At 36.5% G+C, this 24,473-nt stretch overlaps 2 protein-coding genes and 1 long non-coding RNA gene across 4 annotated transcripts; 1 reads left to right on the top strand and 2 right to left on the bottom strand.

The window, feature by feature from the left end:
- Nucleotides 1–4,034: 4,034 nt before the first annotated feature.
- LOC118516623 lies at nucleotides 4,035–13,593 on the bottom strand. The gene is made up of 2 exons (XM_036062600.1): nucleotides 13,217–13,593; nucleotides 4,035–5,056 (listed from the first exon to the last, which is right to left on the bottom strand). The coding sequence occupies exons 1-2, from the start codon at nucleotides 13,569–13,571 to the stop codon at nucleotides 4,668–4,670; spliced, it is 744 nt and encodes a 247-aa protein (XP_035918493.1). The 5' UTR covers nucleotides 13,572–13,593; the 3' UTR covers nucleotides 4,035–4,667.
- Nucleotides 13,594–15,265: 1,672 nt separating this feature from the next.
- Nucleotides 15,266–16,014, bottom strand: LOC118516624. The gene is made up of 4 exons (XR_004907981.1): nucleotides 15,990–16,014; nucleotides 15,692–15,777; nucleotides 15,427–15,629; nucleotides 15,266–15,351 (listed from the first exon to the last, which is right to left on the bottom strand). It is a non-coding gene; the product is annotated as an uncharacterized LOC118516624 (long non-coding RNA).
- Nucleotides 15,337–16,970, top strand: LOC118516622. Of its 2 annotated transcripts, XR_004907980.1 has the most exons (6): nucleotides 15,337–15,376; nucleotides 15,441–15,623; nucleotides 15,706–15,771; nucleotides 15,854–15,919; nucleotides 16,004–16,069; nucleotides 16,168–16,260. XR_004907980.1 is itself a non-coding variant. In XM_036062599.1 (4 exons), the coding sequence occupies exons 1-4, from the start codon at nucleotides 15,389–15,391 to the stop codon at nucleotides 16,818–16,820; spliced, it is 1,020 nt and encodes a 339-aa protein (XP_035918492.1). In that variant the 5' UTR covers nucleotides 15,383–15,388; the 3' UTR covers nucleotides 16,821–16,970. The 2 variants fall into 2 exon arrangements, 1 of the variants encoding a protein (XP_035918492.1); XM_036062599.1 differs by lacking the exons at nucleotides 15,337–15,376; nucleotides 15,854–15,919 and having other exon boundaries at nucleotides 15,383–15,623; nucleotides 16,168–16,970.
- Nucleotides 16,971–24,473: the final 7,503 nt, after the last annotated feature.

Raw genomic sequence — 24,473 nt, 5'->3', positions numbered from 1 at the left:
TTTTCTTGGACAGGAAGGGGGAAAACGAAAAAAAAACCGTTTTGCGAATTAAAAAATATTTTTTTTTTAGTTATTAAGGAATTAGGTGGTAATTGTACAGATACACAGGTAAAGGAATGGATAAAGTTAAAATTAAATCATAGTAATAATGTTAATAGAAATAAGTTTGTAAATAAGTCTAGTTGCCATGAGCGTAGGTCCCGTAGTAGTTAGGTAAGATAAGAATTAAGATTTAATTTTGTTGATGTTAATTTGATGTTTATTATTAGATTAAGTCATTTTTAAGTTTTTATTTAAATATTAAGCCTAGCACAATATCCGTTCATAATAAATTAAAAACAACAGAATTATTTCTAAATTACGTGTTTGTTGGTCCAACTAAATATCACCATCCCGTTAATAAATAAATAGATGTTACATACTCACTTCTAAGTTACAAATCCATCCATTTGCTTAAACATGCAAATAATTCTGGTTGCCTTAAGCGTCCATCCCGTCCATTCCGTATTCTGTAAATAATGTGAATTATATAGTTTAATTGATGTGGTAGGATTAGCTACAATTTACAATCTATTTTAATATTTCAATTCTTACTTTGTTGATGATAACTCAAATGTATATTCTCCTGAAAGATTATTCGAGTGTCCATAAAAACGAGCGATGTGTTAGGCGCATTCGTTCTCAAAGTTTCACAGCACTGCTCCTGTAAATGGTAAGGCAGAATTAGGTAGAATCTTGCTATAATTATGTAATATTTAATATAACTGATTTTTTTACTAGGAGGGATATCTTCATAATACAACCTGGATCAACCAACCATCCACGAGAAATGTGGGATTCATCGATCACAATCACTCGATACAAGAGTTACAATCGATGTCTTGCCCAGTAAACCCCTCCTCGAGTTGACTTAATCCTGGCTTGCCAGCACGCATTGCCATCGCAGTGAGCAGAAGAAAAAAAGGAAAAAGAAAGTATGTAGTGGGGTTTGAGATGGTAGTTATACTTGGTAGGATTTTTGGGTATACCTTTGTTTGCCGCTTGTGATGGTTTGTGTCCACATGTGCTCCAAACGCAAGAAACTCGATGGGTGCATGGAAGTATAGTTAAAAGAGAAAAGGACGTATTTAGTAAGTGATGTTAATGCTTTGCTCAAAAACTCCCGAAGAATGAGCCAACAAAACCCAGAAAACGCAAAATTCAAACGATAGCTTCCGCAACACGGTGCCGTTAGCTACGCTTATCACACAATAAGTTTTCAGTTAGCTGATGAATGATTAGGAACGTCTTAGCCCTAACCAAACAAAAACAGCAACGTTCTAATGTTTTGCATAGTCTAAAAAACCAATAATCAGATGCACAAGTAGCATGGAAGGGGAAAAAGACACTTAACTGAAACTCGATTTGTAGGAAACAGTACATTAATTTTCATCGCATCTAACCATTTCTTTGATTGTGAAAGAATGCTTAATAATCGTCTGTTACATAAAATGCAATTGCAATGTGGATAATTATTGAATCATGGCTAGAAGTTAAAATTTAAAATATTCCAGATTATTCTTTTTGCATCCTATTAGTATAGCTGGTTACGGTGGCGCTGGTCTTTAATACGATGACAGGAACGGTTACGAATTTTGTACAGATCGTTCCCCGTTCGTTGCCACAGCTAATGCGTGTGCAAGAAGGTGCAAATATAATAATGCGCAAATGTATCAGAAGACTATATTTTTTTCCTTGACACTACAACCTCGAGAGGCCATTTCTGGCATTCTGTGACTTGATTTTACCCTTAGTAAAGTAGTCAGCCTTACGCACGGGGAGGCCGTCTGGATGGGATTTGAACCCTTGTCCTGCCGTGTGAACACCGGCGCCGTTATCGCCTAGGCCACTGGACCGCCCCATTTACAAGACTATTTTACTTTCCAAGAAATTCAATCACATGGTTAGATACAATGATAATTAGTGCACTATTTTCTACAAAACGAGTTACAACTGAGTTTAAGTTTTCCGCTGTATGCAACATAGGCAACTGGTTGTTGATATTTTAAACTACAGGAGAAGGTTGCAGTTTTTGTTGGGTTAGGGTTAAAAAGTTTCTCATAATTCATCAGCCAACTGATGACTTATTCAGTGATTTGTGTAGCGTACGGTACTGGGTTGCATATTGCTGTCATTTGAATATTGTTGCTACCGGGTCATATTAGTCGTTATGGATTGAAATTCAAGAAAATCGTGCTATTAGTTGATAATGTGCTTACCTTTTTCCGTGATAGAAAAGCGTCCTGATTGAGCTCGTGTGTTTCCAGAGGATCGATGAAAGACGTGGTATACATGGAAACATAATTAAATTGGATACACAATACGTGGTTAGTTAGTTGCTACTGTACAACATTAAATCGATGGTATGCTTACCCTTTTGTTCGACATCGGTAAAATAACTTAAACAAATTTCGTTCCAGTTCCCCCATTTTCCGGTGTGGGCCCCCGGAAAAAAAGGTTATGGTTGTCGCGATCCATCATACAGGGAGAAAAAAAAATGAAACTAAAATTGTGGAAGCAGTTCGATTTCTGAGTTTTGCTTTTAAGTTACCTGTGCTGTTAAATTTGTATTTATTAAAACATTATGATGAAACTGATTCCCTCGACTTGCCGATCCGATGTCCGATGTTGAGTGAGACACAAACAATTTTCCGTCTGCCGGTGTTCGATACACATCTCCTCCTAGCAGTAGGAAAACGATGAGCAATGTGTAAAGCAGACTGGCTGAAAACGTATTCCTGGATTGCACCTGTTGAATTTGGATCAAAGTATATGGGTTAAATAAAACGTAATTACAAGCACATTATACAAGCTTCAGAACCGATGCCTTACTCATTTTTTACTTTTTTTCCTTTCTGAAAAGGATGTGTTCCCTGGCGATTCGTAAGGGCATTATTCCATGTCGTCAACGTCTGTTGCTAATTGAAAAATGGTGCTCATTTCAACTTAGTTGGATTGTTGATCCTCATGCATCTCTACTGTCTTCCAACTGTGTACTAGGTTTTAATGACTATAATAATTTTACTGCTACCAATTCGCCACCACCATTAATATGTTATCAATTATTATTAAAACTGTGTAACAAAGGAATAAATAATATAAGTGGGGGTGTATCGTCTACAAATTCATCTACGTTGAAATAAACTAGAGGACGAGGAGGCAAATTAACGGCTACTAATTTACATTTTATAGATTCAATGGTCAAGGTGACTTGTAATGATGGAAGAAAAGAATTTAGTTTGTAAATACCAATTTCACTAGATTTTAATTCAATACGCGAAACATCGTCTTCAATATTAACGTGAAAATAATCTACGTTATTTTCGTATTGAATGCCATGTATAATAAAAATATTTTGGGAGGAGTTTTCCACCCTTACAAATTTAACTATTGAGTTAGATGTTGTTAATAACCACTGATCTTTAAACACAGGTTTTAAAACAAAACTGGCAGTAATATGCAACCCACAGCCATCCGAAGTTACACATGGATACACGTTTTTGTTTGAACTAGAGATTACATTCATCGAGGCAAACAGTTTGGATCTACCAGCTACTTGTTCTAAGCATTTAGAACCTTTCCTCACACACCTTTTAAGAAACTGTAAAAAGTTCTCGAAAGGATATGCCGAGAAGTTGTCCAATTCACCATGCACTTCAACGTCTTCATGAACATGCAGAAGATTGTGTATGTTGCTGCTCATATGGGTGCGACCATAATGAATTGGGAAATCTAAAACAAATTTAAGAAGCATTCTACGTGCAAGAGAATGTAAGTGCGCATGGGTTGACGAAGAATAAATTGTAATAATACAAAAGTAGAGTAGATAATGATTATAGCCTACCTCATGCATGAAATCTTTATATATTACAGGGCTAACGTAGTGCAGAAAAGATCTAAACTCGGTTCCTTTCCAATACTGAATTGTTTCCAGCGATCGAAATGGTCGGTGTACTTCGGAAGGAAGCTTGGTTTTAACCAAAAAGTGAGAAATATTTTTTTTTTTGATCACTTGTCCACCGATCAAAGCTAACCATTTTATTATTCATAAATCCCTGCAGAAATTTACGACTACCACCCAAATCAAGAAGATGCAATCGATCAGCAACTGGAAAACTCTTGATCATATCAAAACCTTCAATGTCTTCTTAGGGGGTATGTATTGTCTTATGGTGTTCTTTATCCTCTCTTGCACGGAAACTAGTATCAGTACGCGGGGGTGCAGGTGAAGGATTAAAAATTACCTTACCTTCGGGTTGCACATGCACTCCAACGGTAGTGCACTTCGTGCAACCGTGTTTACCCGAAAATCCCATAACAGACTTAATAAAAGCCCGTGCTGGTGAATCAGCAATGAAGGCCTTAATACATACTGGAAGTACATGTTCACCAAACTGTATGCCTGTTGACCGTAAATTGTTAATTTCGTCAACTATTGGACGCAGGAATTGCTCGAGACTACCGGGTTTGGTTTGGCCGCTAAATACACCCGCTACCATTACCGGACAATCGGATATCTCTTCTACCTTGAATAGAATTGGCCAAAACTGAGTGACACTACTTTTGAAGAGTGGAAGTCCATCAATCGATACTTGAAGGCTTAAATTCGTCACTTGTGGAGGGCTATTTTAAAAAACATTTCTAAGGGCAACCTCAATACCCGGATACCAAAAACGTCCACTTGCAACGGTTTGAATCTCATTGCTTACTCTGGGTATTTTGAGAAGCGAACGAGCGTCTTTCGGTAGATCAGGGTGTCCAAACTTTCTTAAAATCGCCAACAGCAAGTTGAGAAAACTTCGAGAAAGATACCCTGCCACTGCCAAATATTTCAAAGCGTCTTTCAACGTTGAAAAATCGTTCAAGAAGCTATAAGCTTCCGTCCAAAAATCATCGCGAAGTTCAGCCGGTTCTTCTACTTCATCATAAATATCGTTAGTATTTACATCTATACTACTACCCACTATACCACCACCAACGCTATCTACTGATACAGTATTGGAATCATATAAAACATCTGTAAAGAAACATAAACGAAGCAAAATAAAAAATAAAATTAGACGTTTGAAGCTTGCTTACATCTGACTTGTTGCGAACGCGACCATTTGATACAAGTTATCAATAAATTAGGCGGTTTGAGTTTTAACCTTTTAAACATGAGTTAACGCACGGTGTCCGGGAGAAGTGTTTTAAAAAAAAACTTAACTTTATTTCCATCGACCGGCGGAGTTAATAACCGTTCGGATTAGCGTCTGAGTATCAACTGAACTGTTTGGATGGATGCTGGTGCGCTGGTCCGTGTTGAATTATGCTGCGTGCTGAATAATGCTGCGTTGCAAATTATGTTGTGCGCGCTGCTTTGTGGTTTGTTTGTTTATCGGTCGTGCGTGGTTTGTTTGTTTATCGGTGGCGCGTTTTGCTGCGTGGCGTTTCTCGTGTTGCGCTGTCGTCTTAACTCCTTACTGCGCTGTCGTCTTAACTCCTCCCCTCTTAAATGACTTTGCCCTCAAAGTCTCGTTGCTGCGTGGAATGAAGTTGGTCTGCTAACGAACGTTTCTGGTCGTTTTGCTTGAGTCATGTTTACTTTTATCGTCGTTCTCTTGAAGTGGAAGAATAAACAGATTATAAATGCGCATAGGCATATGAATGCAAAAGTTCCTCCGAATACATTAATTTTCCATCTTAGAGAATCATTCTGCAAGTTAATACTTTTTAGTTTTTCTCTATGTTCTATGGTGAGTTTTTGTACGAGTTGGAGAGGCGGTTTATGTTCGATTTCACCCTTATCGATGTTGATTCCTACTGTTAATTTGAATGGTTTACCAGGTATGGTGACTTCGTTGTTTGAATAAATTTTTCCATTAATGATAATGTTACAATTTTCGAATTGTATGACGTAGGAACCGTTCAGTACTTGGTTCATTTTGCTGCAGTTTGATGCGATTTCTGCTATTGCGTCGTTGATAAGTATTGTGTCTTCTTTGATTCTTTTTATGAAGCCTCGACTGTAAATCTTTTCGTAGTTACATTGTGAATCTTCTCTTCTCACAATTTGTTGAATGCATGTTGTGGGTTGTTGTATGCCGATTTGCGGACATATATAAACATCTTCTTGTTGTTGGCACTTCTCTGTCATGGAATATACGTGGGTTTGATTTTGTAATATAAAGTTTTGTGTGACGATTATACGTGCATCGTGTTGTATTATCGAGTCAATGTATTCGTACTCGTAGATTTTTGAAGATAGTTTGGGGAACTTTAGCATATATAGTATATGAGATTCATTTACTGCTACTTGGGCAGTTGATTGCCTTAGCAATTCTTCTGGTGTGTTGTATTTAATGTTATTCTTCTCAAGAAACTGTTCTATTGATGTCAGATACTGCTCGGAATACCGTGTTTAGCTAACAGTATAGCGTCTTCTATGACATCCACTTTTCTTGTAGCATATTTATGTTGGAAAGTAGAATAAGTTTCCGAATTTCCACTTGGTGTGACTCATAGCGTTCGTTCTCGATATTTACGACTTGGTTAGCGACATCAGTTATTTGTTTCAACTTGTTGTTGAAGCCTTGGTTGATTATTATTTGTTTGTTGCTTTCTGCTATCAGGGAGTTCATTGTGGAGTTTATGACATGTAGGTCGTCTGCATCTGGAGTTCCAGCGATCCATTTCCAAATTTTTCCTATGGTGTCCCATCGTTTTTGTCTTTTCACAAATGGTTTGATTTTCGCAAAAGTGTCCTTTAGCATGCTAGCTTTTATGCTGATCAAATTTTCGATAGATTCAGTAGAATTTCCATTTGGACTATCTTGTAATGTTTTCTCTATTGTTTCGTTTATATCAGTTAAATCTATTGGATGTATTGTTCTTACGTATCCAATTTGAATCTTAGCTTTACCTATCTGTATTATGGCTAATGGATTGTTATTTAAATCATATATGTTTATGTCTGCGAAAATTAGTTTGATCAACAGGATCGTAAGTATTCTGTAACGATAGTTAAAACAATTTTGAAAAAGTATTAATATTTTTTCATTACTTTCTTAAGTTTACTTTATGTATTTTTCGATTGTTTGAATCGATAATATATGTTGGATGATTCTCCTTTACTTTTACTGCATTAAAACGACTTTCGCGTTTGTTATTCGTCTTTTTCTTTTCGAATGCATATTCGTTTTCTACGTAATCCTTATATTTTTCATCTTTGATTTTTTCTTCATTCTTTTTGAATATCTGTAGTATTCTTTCATTTGTTTTTTCTCTTATTCTTGATCTCTCTAGCGGATCGTTTGATATTTCTCCTACATACACTTTTCGTGGTGTATCCTTTATGAATGAATGTATGCTGTGATTATACTTATAAACAGCTTGTTGTACTAATGTTATAATGCTCATCTCTGGATTGAGTTTTTTGTGCATCTAGTGATTTCTCTAATTGTTGAATGGCAACGTTCTATTTGTCCATTCGTTTCTGAACGATTAACTGGAGTTTTAAATATTTTTGTTCCTAGGTTTAGTATTGATTGTTCGATAACGTTTGAGACAAACGTACATTCGTTGTCTATTACAATTTGAGAGCTGGTAAGTCCCAGTCATATAGGAGTTGTAGTAAAACTTCCTTTATATCAGCGATTGATTTCGATTTTATCGGTCGTATTTTAACGTATTTTGAAAATTTATCTATAGATGAGATAAATAAAAAGTTTGCGTTATAAGCAAATATGTCAATATGGATAATTTCTCCAGGATATGTCGGTATTGGTGTTTTTACTGGTATAAATTCTTGGGGTTTTCTCTCGTATTTTTCTGTTTTACATATCTCACAATTTTTTACAATGTTTTGAATACTTTTTCTCATTCCGGGAAAGTAGAATTTTTTTATAAATTGCAATGAGTTTTCCTTAGCATTTCTGTGAGCAAAATTATGAATATTCTTGATTTCTTCAATTTGTGTTTCTTCATCGCATAGGTCTTGTACTTGTCTTTGGGAAAATCTAGCTTTGATTGTTTTTGGATTGTAGAGAGTTTTATAAACTTCTTGGATAATTCCCATTGTTTGTTCATCTGTGTGAATTCCATTAATTACATTTGGATTGATTAATTTTTTGAATTTATCCTTGATAAAATCAGAAGTAAATGTTGGTTCAATAAAAATATGTCTTCTGAATTTTGGGAAAGGGGTAATTAATTGGTATGAAGAATTAGTTCCAATTTTAAATACTAGTTGGTTGTGGAATACATTAATTGGTGCTTCTGTTGAAGGTATATAAGAATGATCGTCTTCGTCAGCTGAGTGCTGAGTTGGCGTTAATGAGTTTAGTTGTATACGGGAAAGTGCATCTGCTACAACGTTTGATCTTCCGGGTTTGTAGAATAATTGGTAATCGTGTTCCTCCATGAAAGATTTCCATCTTTTCAGTTTTGCGTTGTTGTTCTGCGGAGATAAAGCAAATGTTAATGGTTGATGATGATGAATGGTTGATTGTATGAATATTAATTTTAGCTCCGTATATGAAATTTCTCAATGTTTGTAGTGCCCAAACGATGGCAAGCATTTCCTTTTCGTTGGTTGCATAATTTTCCTCTGTTTTGGAAAGAGTACGAGAAATGAAGGTTATCGGTCTATCACCGTCGTGACATTTTTGTGAAAGCACAGCTCCTAGTGCTTTTTCCGATGCGTCTGTTGTTAGTTCGAATGGCTTCTGGAAATCTGGAAAAGCTAAAACATCATTAGAAGATATTATGTCTTTAAGGGTTTGAAATGCGTTTTTTGCGGTTTGATCAAATTTAATAGGGAAATTTTTTGATTCGTGTTTGGAAATTTGGCGATGGCCATCCTCCCCTCTTAGGAGTTTTGTGATGGGTTTTGCCAGTTGTGCATAGTTTTTAATAAACCTGCGGTAGTAACCTGACATTCCTAAGAATCTTCTTAGTTCTTTAAGGTTTTGTGGTTCTGGGAATTTTTTTATGGCTTCAATCTTTTTTATATTTGGTTTAAGTCCTTCACTTGAGACTATGAATCCGAGGAATTCAACTTCTGTCTTTAGAAATTCAGATTTATCCGGTTGTATTTTGAAATTAGCGGCTCTCAGAGTTTCTAAAACAATTCTTAAATTTTGCAGATGTTCTTCAACTGTTTTGCTAAAAATGACAAGTCATCGATGTATATGTGACAAATTTTTCCGATGTGTTCCCTTAAAGTGTCGTCCATGACGCGTTGGAATATTGAAGGGGCATTTTTTAAACCAAATGGCATGCGTACGAATTCATATTTTCCGTTGTTTATTGAAAATGCAGTTTTTTCGATATCATTTTCCGACATAGGTACTTGATGAAATCCTGACGCTAAGTCAAGAGTTGTGAAATATTTATTTGAACCTAGATTGGCTAAAACAGTAGATGGATCCGGAATAGGATATTTATCGCTTATTGTTTGAGTGTTTAATTTTCTGTAGTCTACGACAAGTCTATATTTTTTTTCATTGGCAGCATCCAGTTTTTTTGGAACAATCCACACTGGTGCATTGTATGGGGATTTCGAAGGTCTGATGATTCCATCATTTAGGAGTTTTTCAATTTGCTTGTTAACTTCACCTTTAAGTGCTTGGGGATAGGGATACGTTTTACTATAAACTGGTGATTCATCTTTTGTTCTTATTGTCGCTTTTACTCGCGATGTACAAGGTAGTTTCAAATCTGGTGGTTGGAAAAGATCTTGATATTCCTGTAATAGGTCATGTAGCTTTCTTTTTTCGTTTTGGTTCAGATGATTATCACGAATGTTTATTTTATTTACTTCCTGTAGTTGGTATTGTTGTAATGGAATGACATGTGTGCCATCAATGATTAATATTTCATTGGCTGTGTCAATTACTGCTTTAATTTCCTTTAGTGAATCGTGTCCAATTATGGCATCAAACGATTTTAAATTTTCTAAATGATAAAATTTTAGCATTTTATCTGAATATGGTTTGAATAATCGTGCTTGAGAATAAGCGTCGATTTTAATATCTCCTGCTACGGATGATACGAAAAATGGTTTATCAACCTTGTGTGAAATTTTTGCATATTTTGGATGTATTTAATTTTTATTAGATCCAGTATCAATTAACATTTTGAGTGGTTCTGAAGCGTTACCATAGAATAAGAAGTAAGGCAACGCTGAGTTTATTCTAAAAAATTCAGCTCTGCTTCTTCAAAAGTTTCTCTGAAGTTATTACCTTCTTGTTTTTCAATTGTTCTGAAATATCGTTCGAATGACTGTTGCACATTGTTATTCACGTTGTTGTTTACGTTTTCGAATGTTTGTGCAAGATTGGCATCTGCTATATGATTAATGTTGTTTATGTTTCTGGCGTTTGTTTGGATATTATTGACTCTAGGTCGTTTTGGTGGTCTCACATTGTTTGAATTTGGACGATTTCCGTAATTTACTTGGCGAGTTCTGATAGATTGATCAACGTCCATCGGTTCTGGTGGAGGTTGACGTTGAAATTGATTAGATTGCATTTTTTGAAAGGGCTGTTGGTGCCTTGGAATGAAATTGTTAAAATTTCGATTTCCATACATTGGAGGTTTTGGGTAATGAGGCCTAGGTGGTGGCTGGGCATGTGTGTACCTTATTGGTGTTGGTGGCGGTAAGGGAATCATATTCCTTGGTGCCGTTGGTGGAGTGTATGTTCTCGGTTTTGTTAACATTTTTCTGCATTCAATATTTTGGAAAGAGATACAATAGCTGTATGCTCCTGCAAGCGATGTTGGCTCATAATTCCTTATGAACTTGTAAACGTCTCCATCGAGTCCTCTCATGAAAGCATCAATTGCTTTTTTGTTGTACATTTCAATTAAAGCTCTGGAAGCTTCGGGGTGTGTAAACCTTTCATCGGTATTTATTTGATTTGCGATGAGGGACAGTAATCTGTTCACCTCGTCGTAATATACTTCAAGTGAGCGGTTCTTCTGTTGCACGCTCATGAGTTGGAAGTCCAATGTTTCCAAGTCACGTTTTTCGCCGTAATAGGTGATCAATGTTTTTTTGATCAGGTTCCAATTTATGCCTACGTTTGAAGCGACGAGTGAGTCATTCGCTTCACCGCGTATTTTTCTACGAATGAATTTGCAGATCATGTGGTATTTATTTTGACGTTCGATGGTATCTGTACCTTTAGTTTGATAGAGTTTCACTAAACTGTCTACATCATTTAACCAGCTATTCAGTTCGCTGGGATCCCCAGTGAATGTTGGTAGATCTTTTACCAAATCGGGAATTTTTTCAAAAGTTTCAGGATTTACACTTGTTCCATCTGGCTTTGTGAAATAAAGCGGTGGATCAGAAAAATCGATAAAAGTGGGGGCAATATTGCACGCTTCGAGTGCGGCAATGCGGTTGATAATTTGATCAAGTTCGGGTCTCGACATTTTCAATGTTAGAGATTGTAATGAATTAATTAGATCCTCCAGGATTTTTTCGTTAGTTTAAACACGTTTTTAACTTCACTTGATTGAGTTAGTAATATGTAATATTAATTTGCAATCGTTTTTAATACTCGTTTTTGATTTTTTTTCACTGTTTGAAATTTTCACTTACGATTTTTTATAATTCACTGTACTTACGGTACCATACGCATCCTGTTTCGGGCGTTGGATGTACGTCTTATGTTGTCTTTATCAGCTCCTCTAGCGGGCCTTATGTTGTTTTTCGCTCCTCTAACGGGCCTTATGTTGTTTTTCGCTCCTCTAACGGGCGATGTGTTGTTTTTTGCTGGGAAACCGGCTATGATATTCTTCCTTCTCAGTGTGATGGATGGTTCCTTTTTGTCCAGCGTGAGCTGCTAACTGCACAGGTGACTCGGGATCCTTTTCACACGGCTGCACTCGGCGATCAGGAAGTCTTTTTTAGTTTAGGATTTGGTGGTAACTTTCACTCTAACGTGGTTACTTTTCACTTGCACCTTAACTTTATTTTTCACATAGCGCGGTCCCTATTCGGGCGCCAGTTAACGCACGGTGTCCGGGAGAAGTGTTTTTAAAAAAACTTAACTTTATTTCCATCGACCGGCGGAGTTAATAACCGTTCGGATTAGCGTCTGAGTATCAACTGATCTGTTTGGATGGATGCTGGTGCGCTGGTCCGTGTTGAATTATGCTGCGTGCTGAATAATGCTGCGTTGCAAATTATGTTGTGCGCGCTGCTTTGTGGTTTGTTTGTTTATCGGTCGTGCGTGGTTTGTTTGTTTATCGGTGGCGCGTTCTGCTGCGTGGCGTTTCTCGTGTTGCGCTGTCGTCTTAACTCCTTACTGCGCTGTCGTCTTAACTCATGTATAGCAGAGCAATCACATTATTAACGATACTCAGTAGAAGCAGAGAAATATGTAAAATCATTTGAAACTTAATTCTAGAATGTGACCATTTACTTAAACTGTAACTTGCCGCATATGCACGCTGTAGGGTTAAATAAACCATTTCCAGAAAGGCTTGCCACATGAATCCACCCGAAAGCGTAACCAACGGACGCATAGTTATTAGAGACAATCAATACGTTTTTAACTATTTAACAATTACCACGTAATTGTGTTAGGTGTTTTTACGGATCTTCACGTATCGTCATAACAGTAATAACAACCCGAATGGCCATACGAATGACCTCGCATATCGACTTTGCGAAGCGAATGCTACAACATTGACGCTAAAAACACAACGCGACTAAACGGATTAGAACCCGGTGGGTTCGCGATTCCCGGATGGTGACGGAAAATAACTAATTTGCCTCTCGCCAGGGTTTATCTGAATTAATTGATTCTCTTGCAATGGCAGGATTAAAGAACGAGGAAACTCATTATTCTATCTTTCACTCTCGTAACACCAAACAAAAGCTTCTGTTTAGCACGGAAGAAAACTATACGAAACAGTGTAGAAACTAGCTAACATAAACGATAGTAGCTGAGAATAGTTTTTTCTACAAAAATAATTATCGTTTCCGAAATGGGGTTGAAAACGAGGCAACTTTCACTGCACTGCACTTTTTCCACCCACTACACTACACTTTGCTTCTGCTCAGCATCGACAAATTTCGGTCGAAAACGTAAACCAACGCATAAAAGAACAAACACAGTTTGTAACCATTTCACAAGCTTTAAAAATGTGCAAGCAAACCTAGAAAACCTGTGTAACTTACCTAAATTCATGGGCTCCGATGCCGGCTCCGTAGCAAAGCCGGAAGCCCCCGATGCCGGTACCGAAACAGAGCTGGAAGCCTCCATTGCATCACGTTCTTCCCGCATAATTCGTTCCTCTTCTTCAAGGATGAGACGGCGCTTTCGATACAGGGACGATTTCGACGTCATGATGTTTTTTTCGGCTGGTAAATTCGCTTTTCCAAAAAGAAACAAAATATATGTTAGTTCAGTTTGCCTCATAGATTGTTTTTGTACCGGAATCGTACCTGTCAAGTCTTCACCGTCGCACCAATACATACCAATATCGCACTTCACGTAGAATTGTCGTGTTTTTACACGGTCGAGCTGTAGCATACACAGGCATACACATCGACACAGGCTGTGGAAAAATTGACAGAGCAGCACAGACGATCATTGCCGTACCGGCAAAGAGGGATAGCAATATGGAATGTTGCACACGAGCACAAAATTGGGTACAAAGCTGAGGACCTTGTTCGGAAACTGCTCTACAGGACCAGTGGGGAGCTGCTAGATTTTGAAGTTTTGTAGAATTCACGAAAATACTCTTCCTATTTGTGTTTCTTTGGTGGTTCGATTGTTGCACAGCAATAATAAAAATTGCGGATACACAATTTTTTCATCAACGGCACGTAAGTTTTTAGAGACATTGGAAGATATCAAGGAATTAAATGATTTGTACAACATGCTTGTAGGAAAAATAATGGATTTGGAATTCATCAGTGAATCAACGTCGGCATTATCTTGTCTATATTTTTTGGTCCGCAGCCGTCGCCGTAGATGGTGGGTGCGGCCCATGCTATATAAAAGAAGTGAAGACGGAAAAAATTGCTAGCCGATATAGCTGAAGAAGCTGCGCATGAAACGATTATAACCTTCTTAAGAATGACGGAGGAAGATTTTGAATACGTACTAGCAAAAATATCCAAAAAAATATGTAAACAAGACACATACATGCGAAAAGCCGTAACAGCACGAGAAAGACTCATTATAACTCTACGTTTTCTAGCAACGGGTGAATCTTTTCAGAGTTTACAGTGTTTATTTCGCGTGAGTAAATTGTAATTTATAAACTTATGAATGCATTTTCTTATGCTTGAAAAATACTTCAGGTTTCTAGTTCAACCATTCGTAAGATAATACCAGAAGTTTGCAACGTTTTAATCGAGGAGTTAGCCGACTACGTCAAGGTAAGTAATTCAAATAATGAAACATCTCTTAATAGTAAATCTTCCCTAAAAAATTAAGCAGAGTTCAGATTGCATATGAAATTAGTTTATTATGAAATACCTGTGGTGTATTCTTTTAGTATGTATCATACTATTCTTGTTCGTTATTTATATGGAACGATCAATCACATTTTTCTTTAATTCGGGTCCTTGGTTTGGTGAACGTAACTAAAAGATGAAAGATGAAAAGAATTGCAAATTTATTATGAAATTCCTCAAACATAATTATATATAATATAACCATATTTTAGGCAATACGGCCTGGCCGTTACTACCGAACAAAAAAGAAAACATATTTAAATACCAATATTTGAAAGTAATTATTGTCATGATGACTAGTCAAAAAGCACAAAAGAAATTGTTAAGAAATCTAACTAGAGCTAAATTCATGAAATATTTAGAATGGTGTAGAGCCGAATTCATGAAACGATATATCTCAAGTAATTATTCACTAATTAAACTTTGATTGCATAACTTATGCATTAATGCATTTTAAAAGCATTTTTTTCTATATTTTTTTTTAATATCATTATAAAAAATATTTTCTTGATTTTCATATAAAAAATATTTAATTGTTTGGTAGTAATTCAATCAGTCTTTACTTTGCACTATGCAAGCCGTTCCACATTGAGTGCAAAAGTTACGAAACTGCAAATGAGAAATTTAGCTAATTATAACAGTTCGAACGCGTGGTTTCACGTAGTTTTTTCACCCATTTTCTTCGGATCCAAGCTGTCAAAGGCCAAAGGCGCAATGACAGCGCAAATCAAAACAAAATCAAACAATAACGCTCAAGCTTCCTTGTGATATTACGTCGGTGAATTTGGATTTATTATTTAAAATTAGTGTCCCATTGTTCCTCTGCCAGTGTGTGTGCGCCAGTGTTCCTTTAGAGAAAAAAACAATCGGAAGGTAAGTTGGAAAATGGTGCTGTACGTTGTAAATAAAGTGCTAAACCATACCTCATCTTTCGTAGAAAACATGTTTCGAGAAGCGGCAAACACGAATCGATCGTTAAAAAGTTGCACGTTGTCAGCTTTAAGGTCCAGATTGCCGCAGCTTACCATCAGGCCCAACAAAGTTGTGATACAGGCAGCTTCGATTACTCCAACCAGCAAAACATCACCCAGAATCAATGTTACTGCAGCACCGACTAAAGGTATACCTGAAAACAACAAAACATGATACAATTCAATTTTTTTAACAAAACTTTCAACTAACTCTTACCATTTATGTTTCAGCAACAACCAGTGCAATACCTTCACGATTGTTACCACCAAACAGTTTTAACGCAGCTCCAGCCAAAGGTATACCTGAGAACAACAAAACATGATACAATTCAATATTTTTAACCAAACTTTCAACTAACTCTTACCATTTATGTTTCAGCAACAACCAGTGCAATACCTTCATGATTGTTAACACCAAACAGTTTTAAAGCAGCTCCAGCCAAAGGTATACCTGAGAACAACAAAACATGATACAATTCAATTTTTTTAACAACACTATATCAACTAACTCTTACCATTTATGTTTCAGCAACAACCAGTGCATTAAATTCACGATTGTTACCACCTAACAGTTTTAACGCAGCTCCTGCCAAAGGTATACCTGAGAACAATAAAGCATGATACAATTCAATATTTTTTTAACAACACTATATCAACTAACTCTTACCATTTACTTACATTTACCGGATCCAGCAACAACCGCACAGTGCAATCCTATGCTCCTCAATACATGTAAAATATATCTACCAACACCCACCGTTAAAAAGCCGGCACCATCCATCATCGATGCAACTTCTGAGAAAGAAAAACGAAATGTGTTAAATTTGAAAACGGGAAAATTGTACCGACCAAAACTTCTTATAAATACATCTCCTGAGACAGTGTCTGTAGCATCACGCAGTACACAAACATCTATGCTGGATGCCGCGCAGACAAATCCAGCTACAAGCTCAGCATTTGAAAGTCAAACCAGCGAGCAACTAACTGTACTGAATAAGTCTGTTGCACTGATCTGGGCTGAGTTGAATTATTTGACTGATCACCGTAACAAAACAACTTATGGAGCAGGTACGATGCAGGGGCCGGGGCATCCAATAACAACATCGATTATGACACTACCGTTCCTTACATCGGAAGCAGAGCTAACTGCTTTCAACGAAAACTTAGGTAATGATGACTTTTTTGAAAGCGTCCTTCTTCTTATTAATGATAAAGTATCCGGAAAGCCGTATGCCGAAAATCGCATGCATGACACATTCATGATGCTGTTCGATAGAACATTTTTAGTGACATGCAGTTGGCATGGTAGAGGTGAAAACTGGCCCTTAAACAAGACTGGACGATAAAGCCAATATTTGGCGATTATTCAAAACTGAAGGAGAACAGTTCGAAATAGTTACAATTGAAGACGTAGAACGTTTGGCAAAAACTAAAATTAACAATGCGTCAAGCTTAAAAAAAATATAAAGGTTTGGTTAAAAGCTCCACCAAGTGCTCGCACAAACGAGACAAAAATAATAATCAATAAAATTATTAGACGAATAAATTACATTATTTTTGTTTTCTGTCAAACAACTTATATGAAATATAGCTATTCGGCCTGGTCGTTCATCGGTGATTATAATAAAACATTAGTAAAACCAAAGGTAATTATGTACGTCGTGTAATAATTAAACAAAGGGAGTTGGTCATCATTGCAAGCTACCTAAATTCTTTTCGACAACATCGACTGTCTGATGCTTGTGATTACGAAGAGAACTTCATATGAAATCCTACTTTATGCACATACATCTTATTCTAATCCCACGCGATTATATCAGGGTTTATATATGCTCGCTATTGCTTTTCAATTTCTTAAAGTTTATCTTCATTTATCCCTAACTTTCCATTCCCGTCATTGTCTATCACTGCCTAACGTATCTTGTTTTAATTCCCTCAGTTCCTTCTTATTTGCTTGGTTATTTGCTTATTTGCTTTCACCTAACCGTTGACGCAAACTACTATGAAATATATTTTAATTACCCTAGCTTAATCGGTCCGGCTACGCATGGAAACTCCGGGATGCTTGGCAGGCATACTGCAATAAGCTGACATGCTCCGCTAGCAATTTGGAGAATGAAGGAAGGAAGGAGCCAAGCCTCTCGTTATGTTTTCTGGCCGATCCGGTGCATACTGATAGAATTTAAAATTAATTGTAAGCATAATCGCATTGAGATACTTTTTCTCCGCGGCATACTTTACCACTTCTCCTCCATTAGATTCATGCTGGCAACGCTCCGTCATCGCAGTGTGTCCATTAAATGATATTTAAAAACATGTAAGAGAAGAAGAAAGAAGGGAAAAAACCATTTAGTGGGCTGTGACATGGTACTATTGTTCAACTGTAGATTTATCACAGAAGTCAGATTTAGTAAATGAACAATGACTCACTAAGAAATAGCTAATATAACCCAGAACCCGCAAACATCAAACGATACCTTCCGCAACACGGTACCGTATATTTCGCAAATCGCGACACAATGAGTAGTTAGTTGGATGATGGTTTATAAAAGAAATCCACCCGTACACCCAACAACAATTACAACTTTAACGCGTTTTTTTGCCACAGGTTTAAATACTAACTATCAGTTGTAAAATTGTTCCACATTTGGAAAACCAAACCCCAACTGAAAATGAATAAGGAGGAAATAGGGCACTGATTGTACTCTCATATAACCATATGCATGTAAAATATGGTAAAACTTTGTCCCACGTTTTATAATTTTTCCCAACGAATTGTCTCAAATATATTTTCAGCTCTCGATTAGCTCGCTCTACTATGTTTGCTTGTGGGTGGTATGCTGAAGTATTGATTTTTTTTATCTTTAATAATTTGCATGTGTCTTTCATGACTTGGCTCATGAAATTTGTGCCCTGATCTGTGACTAATTCGTGCGGTACGCCCACAAGACAGATAACTTTTTCTACAAAATTTTCTGCTACAGTTATAGCTTCTTGATTGGCCATTGGTGTCACAATCAAGTATCTCGTCAAATCATCTTGTATAACTAGCCCATATTTATTGCCAGTCTCCGACTCAGGTAAGACTACAATATCCATATACAACTTTTGGAAAGGATACGTGGATGTAGTCGTAATTTGCATAGGAATTTTGTTGTATTTCCCTATCTATACCTGTCCAAAAGAATAACTCCTTAATTTTTTTTTCATTCTCCTTACTCCCACATGACCACCTAACGGAGAGTCATGAAATTCTTTTTACACCGTATCCACTTCAGCTCTCTCAACCTCTATTCTCTCCCAATCCGTATTGACATTTTTAAACTTTGTTTTGATTTGCTTGATTTGTTCTAGTTTTTGTTTCCTTTGTGTTTCCCTTTCGTTTGGTTCTTTTTCTATATCAATCTTTAGTAAATCTTCCCAGTGATTTTCTTGTTCAGTGTGGCTTATGGTTTCTTCATCCAAATTCTGTTCTCTATTGTGTTTATATTTTTGCAAATTTTTGTTTTGTTGGCGTGTGACCACTGCTACCATAGTATTGAAATCCCCTCTTTGTTCCTCTTCCCGCTTTATCTCTGGAAGCCTTGATAAAAAATCGGCCACAACATTTTCCTTGCCCTTCTTGTATCTTATCTCGCATTCCAGACCTTGTAGTCTCAACCTCAACCGAGACAAAATCGGAGAATTTTCTCTGAGGCGCCATATCGATACTAATGGCCTATGATCAGAGTATACAATAAATTTCTGGCCATAAACGTAATGTTTAAAATGTTCTACTGCCCAAACAATTGCTAACAATTCCTTTTTAATTGGATGATATCTTTTTTCTGCCCCGATTAGAGATCTACTTGCATAAGCAATTGGAGATTCTATTGTTTTTTCGTTCGATAGCACTGCCCCTAGTGCATAATCACTTGCATCAGTTGTGATAACGAAAATATCATTATAATTAGGCCGTATTAGCAAAGGTTCAGAAATTAGGAAATTTTTTAATATTTTGATAGCTTCAGTGCATTTTTCATCCCAGATGAACTCTGTATTTTTCTTCAGCAGTTCGTGCAACGGTTGGCGAATTTGAGAAACATTTGGGATAAACTTCCCATAAAAATTAATTGTTCCCAAAAACGAACGTAGTTGCTTAAGACTATTTGGTATTGGCATATCTAATATAGCTTTTATATTTACTTTAGTTGGCTTAATATCGGCTTCATTTACAGTGTGGCCCAGATAGTTAATTTCTTTATGGAGGAGTTTGCATTTTGACGGTTCTATCTTCAGGTTGTGTTGTTTTAATCCATCCATAACTTTAATTAAGTTATTATTGTGTTCCTCTATTGATTCGCCAAACACGACAATATCATCCAAGTAAACAAACGCCTTGACCGGTTGAATTGTATAGAGTACCGTGTTCATAAGTTTTGGAAATGTGGATGGACTGTTTTTGAGACCCATTGGCATTCGCAAAAACTCGTAATGTCCTTTGGATGTAGAAAATGCTGTTTTTGCAGCGTCTTTAGGTGCTATCGGTATTTGGAAAAACCCCGATTTTAAATCAATCGTGGAAAAATATTTGCTGTTGCCAATATTGTCCATTATATCATCTATCCTAGGAATTGGATAGATAAATGGTTTTGTAATAAGGTTTAGGGCGCGGAAATCGACAACGATTCGATATTTTTTTTCTCTCTCAGATTTTTTTTGTATGCACATTACTGGCGCATTCCACGGACTTTTGCTTGGCCCTATTATATGTTGCTTCAACATTTCTTCTATGTGCTCATCCATAATATTATTGAGTGCTGCTGGAAATCTGTACTGCCTTTTGTAAATAGGAATGTTGGAACTAGTTTCGATTTCATGCATTGCCGCTTGGGTATAAGTTAGTTTACCTCCGACCAAGTAAAAAATATTATTGTATTCAATAATAATTTGTTTAATATCATTGGCGGTTTCATTATCTAAATGTGCCAACTGTATATTTTTAAACAATTCCCCATATCTTTCTGATCCGACTAATTCTCTTTCTTTGCTCGTATCGACTAAATCGCAATCTGTTTCTTGCTTCTCGATATATGTGAGCAATTCTGGAATACTACCTTTACTATAATTTTCTTTTATAACTGTGTCTTCCTTAACTTTTTCATGCGTTGGTTTCATCAGAGTTATGCTCTGGAAACATGTTCCAACACTTATCGTGTATCTTTTTAAAAAATCTGCCCCTATTATACCCGAAACGCTAAGTGTTTCAACAACATAAAATTTTTCACGGTATAAAGAGTTTCCTATAAGTAAATTTACTAACATCGAACCCACAGTGTCGGATTGAGTTCCATCGAAACTGGATAATTTTACTCTATCACTGTAATTTATAGGACCAAGTTCTTTTGCTGAGTCTAAACTCAGGGCATTAAAACAAGCGCCCGAATCAATGAGGTAATTTATTGTTTTTGTTTTCTGATTTTGTGATACAATTTCTACCATTAGTTTACCATCATTTGTAGGCACTATGATAAGAGACTCATATCCCTCTTTACAACTGTTAACTGTTGTCTCTTCTGTTTTATTCACCTTGCTTGGGCCGACGAAAAATATATTTCTAGGATCTGTAGGAACACTAGTGTTTTTAGTTTGATCAACCAGTGTTCCTTGAATTAGTTTTTTGTGTTTGTGTTGTGATGTGTGTTTTGATGTGCTTGTGGGTTATATGTGTTTTCAAATCGGTTGTATTGGAAAGGCCTTTGTGAATGACTATTCATATAATTGTTTCGTGGCAATGGTTGTTGTGTATAATTGTTTCTTTGTGGTGTGAAATATCTTCTGAACGTGGGGTAATTGTTATTATAATTAGTTGTGTTTGGATTATAAGTAGTACTGTTATGTTGTGGTTGACCCAAGTTACTAATGTGCGAAGTGTTAATAGGACTAATACTTTTATCGCAGCGTATTTCACTACTCAAACCCAAATCTACATGGTGCTGGTTTCTTTGTGTCATCGCATCTTGAACATTTTGGTTATCAACAGTGTTGTTGAAAGAACTGCCAAAACTGGTGTTGCAGCTGTTTGTTGTGGAAATTTGCGTGCGGTTCAATCGTTCTTCAATTTTCCGAATATGTTCTATCTGCACTACTTCTTCTTCAAGGTACTCCAATAACTCGTCGAAACTTAAGTGCTTGTTCGTTCTTGCAAGCGTTTGCAGTTCGGTGTTCCGAAGTCCCGCCAAAAAATTTATTTTAAGGTTTTTCATCGCATACGAATCCTCCGTGTTGTTATTATCGTTGATGATAATGTATTCTTTTATTTTCAACACCCTTTCCTTATATTCTGTGAACGGTTCATTTACACCTTGTTGCAGAGTTTCTACTTGTTGGAATATAGTTTCAATATTAAATTTTTCTCCAAAAAGTTTGATTAAATTATTTTTCACTTTTTCCCATGAAACGGCCAATATGCGACTAAAGAAACTAGCAGCATTTCCTTTTATTTTGAACATTACCGTTCTAATTAAATCTTCTTCCGATGCTCCTTCAGGGATTTGCCTCGCAAAGTATTCTACCTGAAACAGAAATCCCTCAAGATCTTTTTCTGTTCCGTGATACTCCGGAATGCATAGCATCGCTTTTTCTACAGGAAATTCGTACGCCATATTTGAATTAATGCCGTTCAACGCTCTATCGATTTCAATACTTTGGTTCAACAGTTCTGCTTTTAATAAATCAAGACGTTCTTTGAAACTATATTCCTTGTGGACGTGTGTTTCGCTGACCGTGGTTGAATTAAAATTCAGCTCAGTTGAAACGATATTACTCAAGCTACCGGTATTAATTTGAACAGCTCTGTTCCTAAGTGCTAACACTCTGTCGTTCATTACCCTCTAAGAAAATAAAAATAAAATGAAGGATTATAACTAAGAGAAAAAAGAAAAAAAAACCTAATAAAGTACCCTAACTAAAAAACCTTCACCCGATTATTATAATGTAATTTTAATAAAGAAATGATGATAATAAAATGAAAATATACTTAAATGCCTATATTATATTTTTCTTAAATTCACTACACCACTATGACGCTGCGATTTACTACACCTTTTACCCAGAAATCTACGTAATTCCTTCACCAAACCCAATTTTAGCACACCAGTCAGAAATGACACTATTTTGCGTCACTTAAGTAAACGCTTTACCGCTGTCACCAGATGAAACAACAATTCTACAAATTAAAAACTATTTATTATTTGATTTATAACGGTTAACTTTATTCCACACAATCTACACTTCTTTTCTCCTTGAGAGCCAACACCAGAATTCCTGCGTCGTTTTTCGCCATCCTCTTTTTTGTATCCTTTCGTCGATTCTCTTATTTTACTCTCTTTCTCTCTCAGCCGTCTGTTTAATGAGCCGCCTAACCTTTAGCCGCCCTAATTTAGCCGCCTCTATGGGCCTCTGTATCATATGCCTAGGAGCTAAATCGAAGCGGCCAAGGTCGCTACACATGTAACGTAAAAGATAATATTTTGCATTCTTCCACACTCAATGAAAACCATGCATATGGTTATATGAGAGTACAATCAGTGCCCTATTTCCTCCTTATTCATTTTCAGTTGGGGTGCAGTTCCCCAAATCAGGAACAATCATACAACTGATTGTTGGTATTTAAACCTGTGGCAAAAAACGCATTAAAGTTGTAATTGTTGTTGGGTGTACGGGTGGATTTCTTTTATAAACCATCATCCAACTAATTACTCATTGTGTCGCGATTTGCGAAATATACGGTAACGTGTTGCGGAAGGTATCGTTTGAATTTTGCTATTACCAGGTCATGTTGACTATGATGGTACAACATATAAGAAGCTCGAAGTATAAGTTGAAAATGTGCTTACCTTGTATCATGCGTGTGTTCCCTAAGGATGTGAATGCAAGCTCGATGTGGTTTACCTAAAAGTACAATACGTGTGTGGTTAGAGAATTGCATGTGGTGTGTGTTAAATTGTTTAAATTCTTATCAATTTGTACGGCCAAATGAGAGGAGCAAATTTTTAATTTTCCATCGAATTGTATGGTAGTGTACGGTTGAAATTCAATTTTCTTCAAGAGCATTAGAGATGGCCACGATCCGCATCTGTGTTGATAACAAATGGAAAAGAAAGAAAAAATAATTAAAGCAAATCAAAAATAGTCTAACAAATTCGGTTGCATGCTTGCTTTGTAAATAAATAACAATAGTTGTTACTGCTCTAGCAAAATAGAATCCAACATACGTACGTGAAGATGAAGTTAGAGTGTGATAACATAAAGTGTGAAGTTTGTTAACATAAACTTGGTTTCATACGTAGGAAATCAAAATTAACATAATTAGAGTGTTCACAACTGTTAATTGAATTACTATATACATGTATTAGTTACATGTGCTATATCTATGTATGTATTAATACAACTACAAGAAACCAATTAAAACATATTTCTAATAATAGAAATATTATTCGAATACTTATTACTTTGGGTGGGGATACTGTTGTTACGATCGGAAGCTCATAAAACTGTAATCTTTGTTTGAGCTTTGTTTGAAAACCGAGTATCTTTCTGTTAGAAGTGAGAATGCGACCACTCACGCACTCTCTCTGCAGTAAGTCGCTCTTGCTGCAGTTGACGAGAAGTGAGTGGAAACGATCTTGGTCGCAAAGATCGTGTCCTCGGCTAGGGGACTTGACATCGGGACGGCATGGCGAACACATGCGAATAAACGGAATAAGAGCAGTGCCCCATAGCATTTAATAATTTGTGTTCGTGTAGATTTTATTCTCGGCCCGTTTTCTTATATCACACGGACATAAAACTTTCTTTTTCACATTAAACATGAGCAACAGTTTATAAGATGCTCAGAGAGATAAACTCACTCAATCGGATCGAAGGGTGTGCAAAAGAGATAGAAATACCATTATTCCGGGTCTAGATGCTGGTTTAATGGCCACAAGTTTGCATCGAATACAGTCCAAATCCACTTC

This window comes from Anopheles stephensi, unplaced genomic scaffold (assembly GCF_013141755.1).
Source record: "Anopheles stephensi strain Indian unplaced genomic scaffold, UCI_ANSTEP_V1.0 ucontig366, whole genome shotgun sequence".
NCBI lineage: Eukaryota > Metazoa > Arthropoda > Insecta > Diptera > Culicidae > Anopheles > Anopheles stephensi.
This window is presented reverse-complemented; position numbering and strand designations above follow the sequence as displayed.

Excerpts from the sequence above, each read along its gene's own strand:
- LOC118516623 (XM_036062600.1), bottom strand. The coding sequence starts at position 13,571 with ATGCTACAGCTCGACCGTGTAAAAACACGACAATTCTACGTGAAGTGC. Across the intron at positions 5,057-13,216 it reads ATCGGAGCCCATGAATTTAG|ATGTTTTATATGATTCCAAT; the intron begins GTAAGTTACACA and ends GTTTCTTTACAG.
- LOC118516622 (XM_036062599.1), top strand. The coding sequence starts at position 15,389 with ATGGTGCTGTACGTTGTAAATAAAGTGCTAAACCATACCTCATCTTTC. Across the intron at positions 15,624-15,705 it reads TACTGCAGCACCGACTAAAG|CAACAACCAGTGCAATACCT; the intron begins GTATACCTGAAA and ends TTTATGTTTCAG. Across the intron at positions 16,070-16,167 it reads TAACGCAGCTCCTGCCAAAG|CAACAACCGCACAGTGCAAT; the intron begins GTATACCTGAGA and ends TACCGGATCCAG.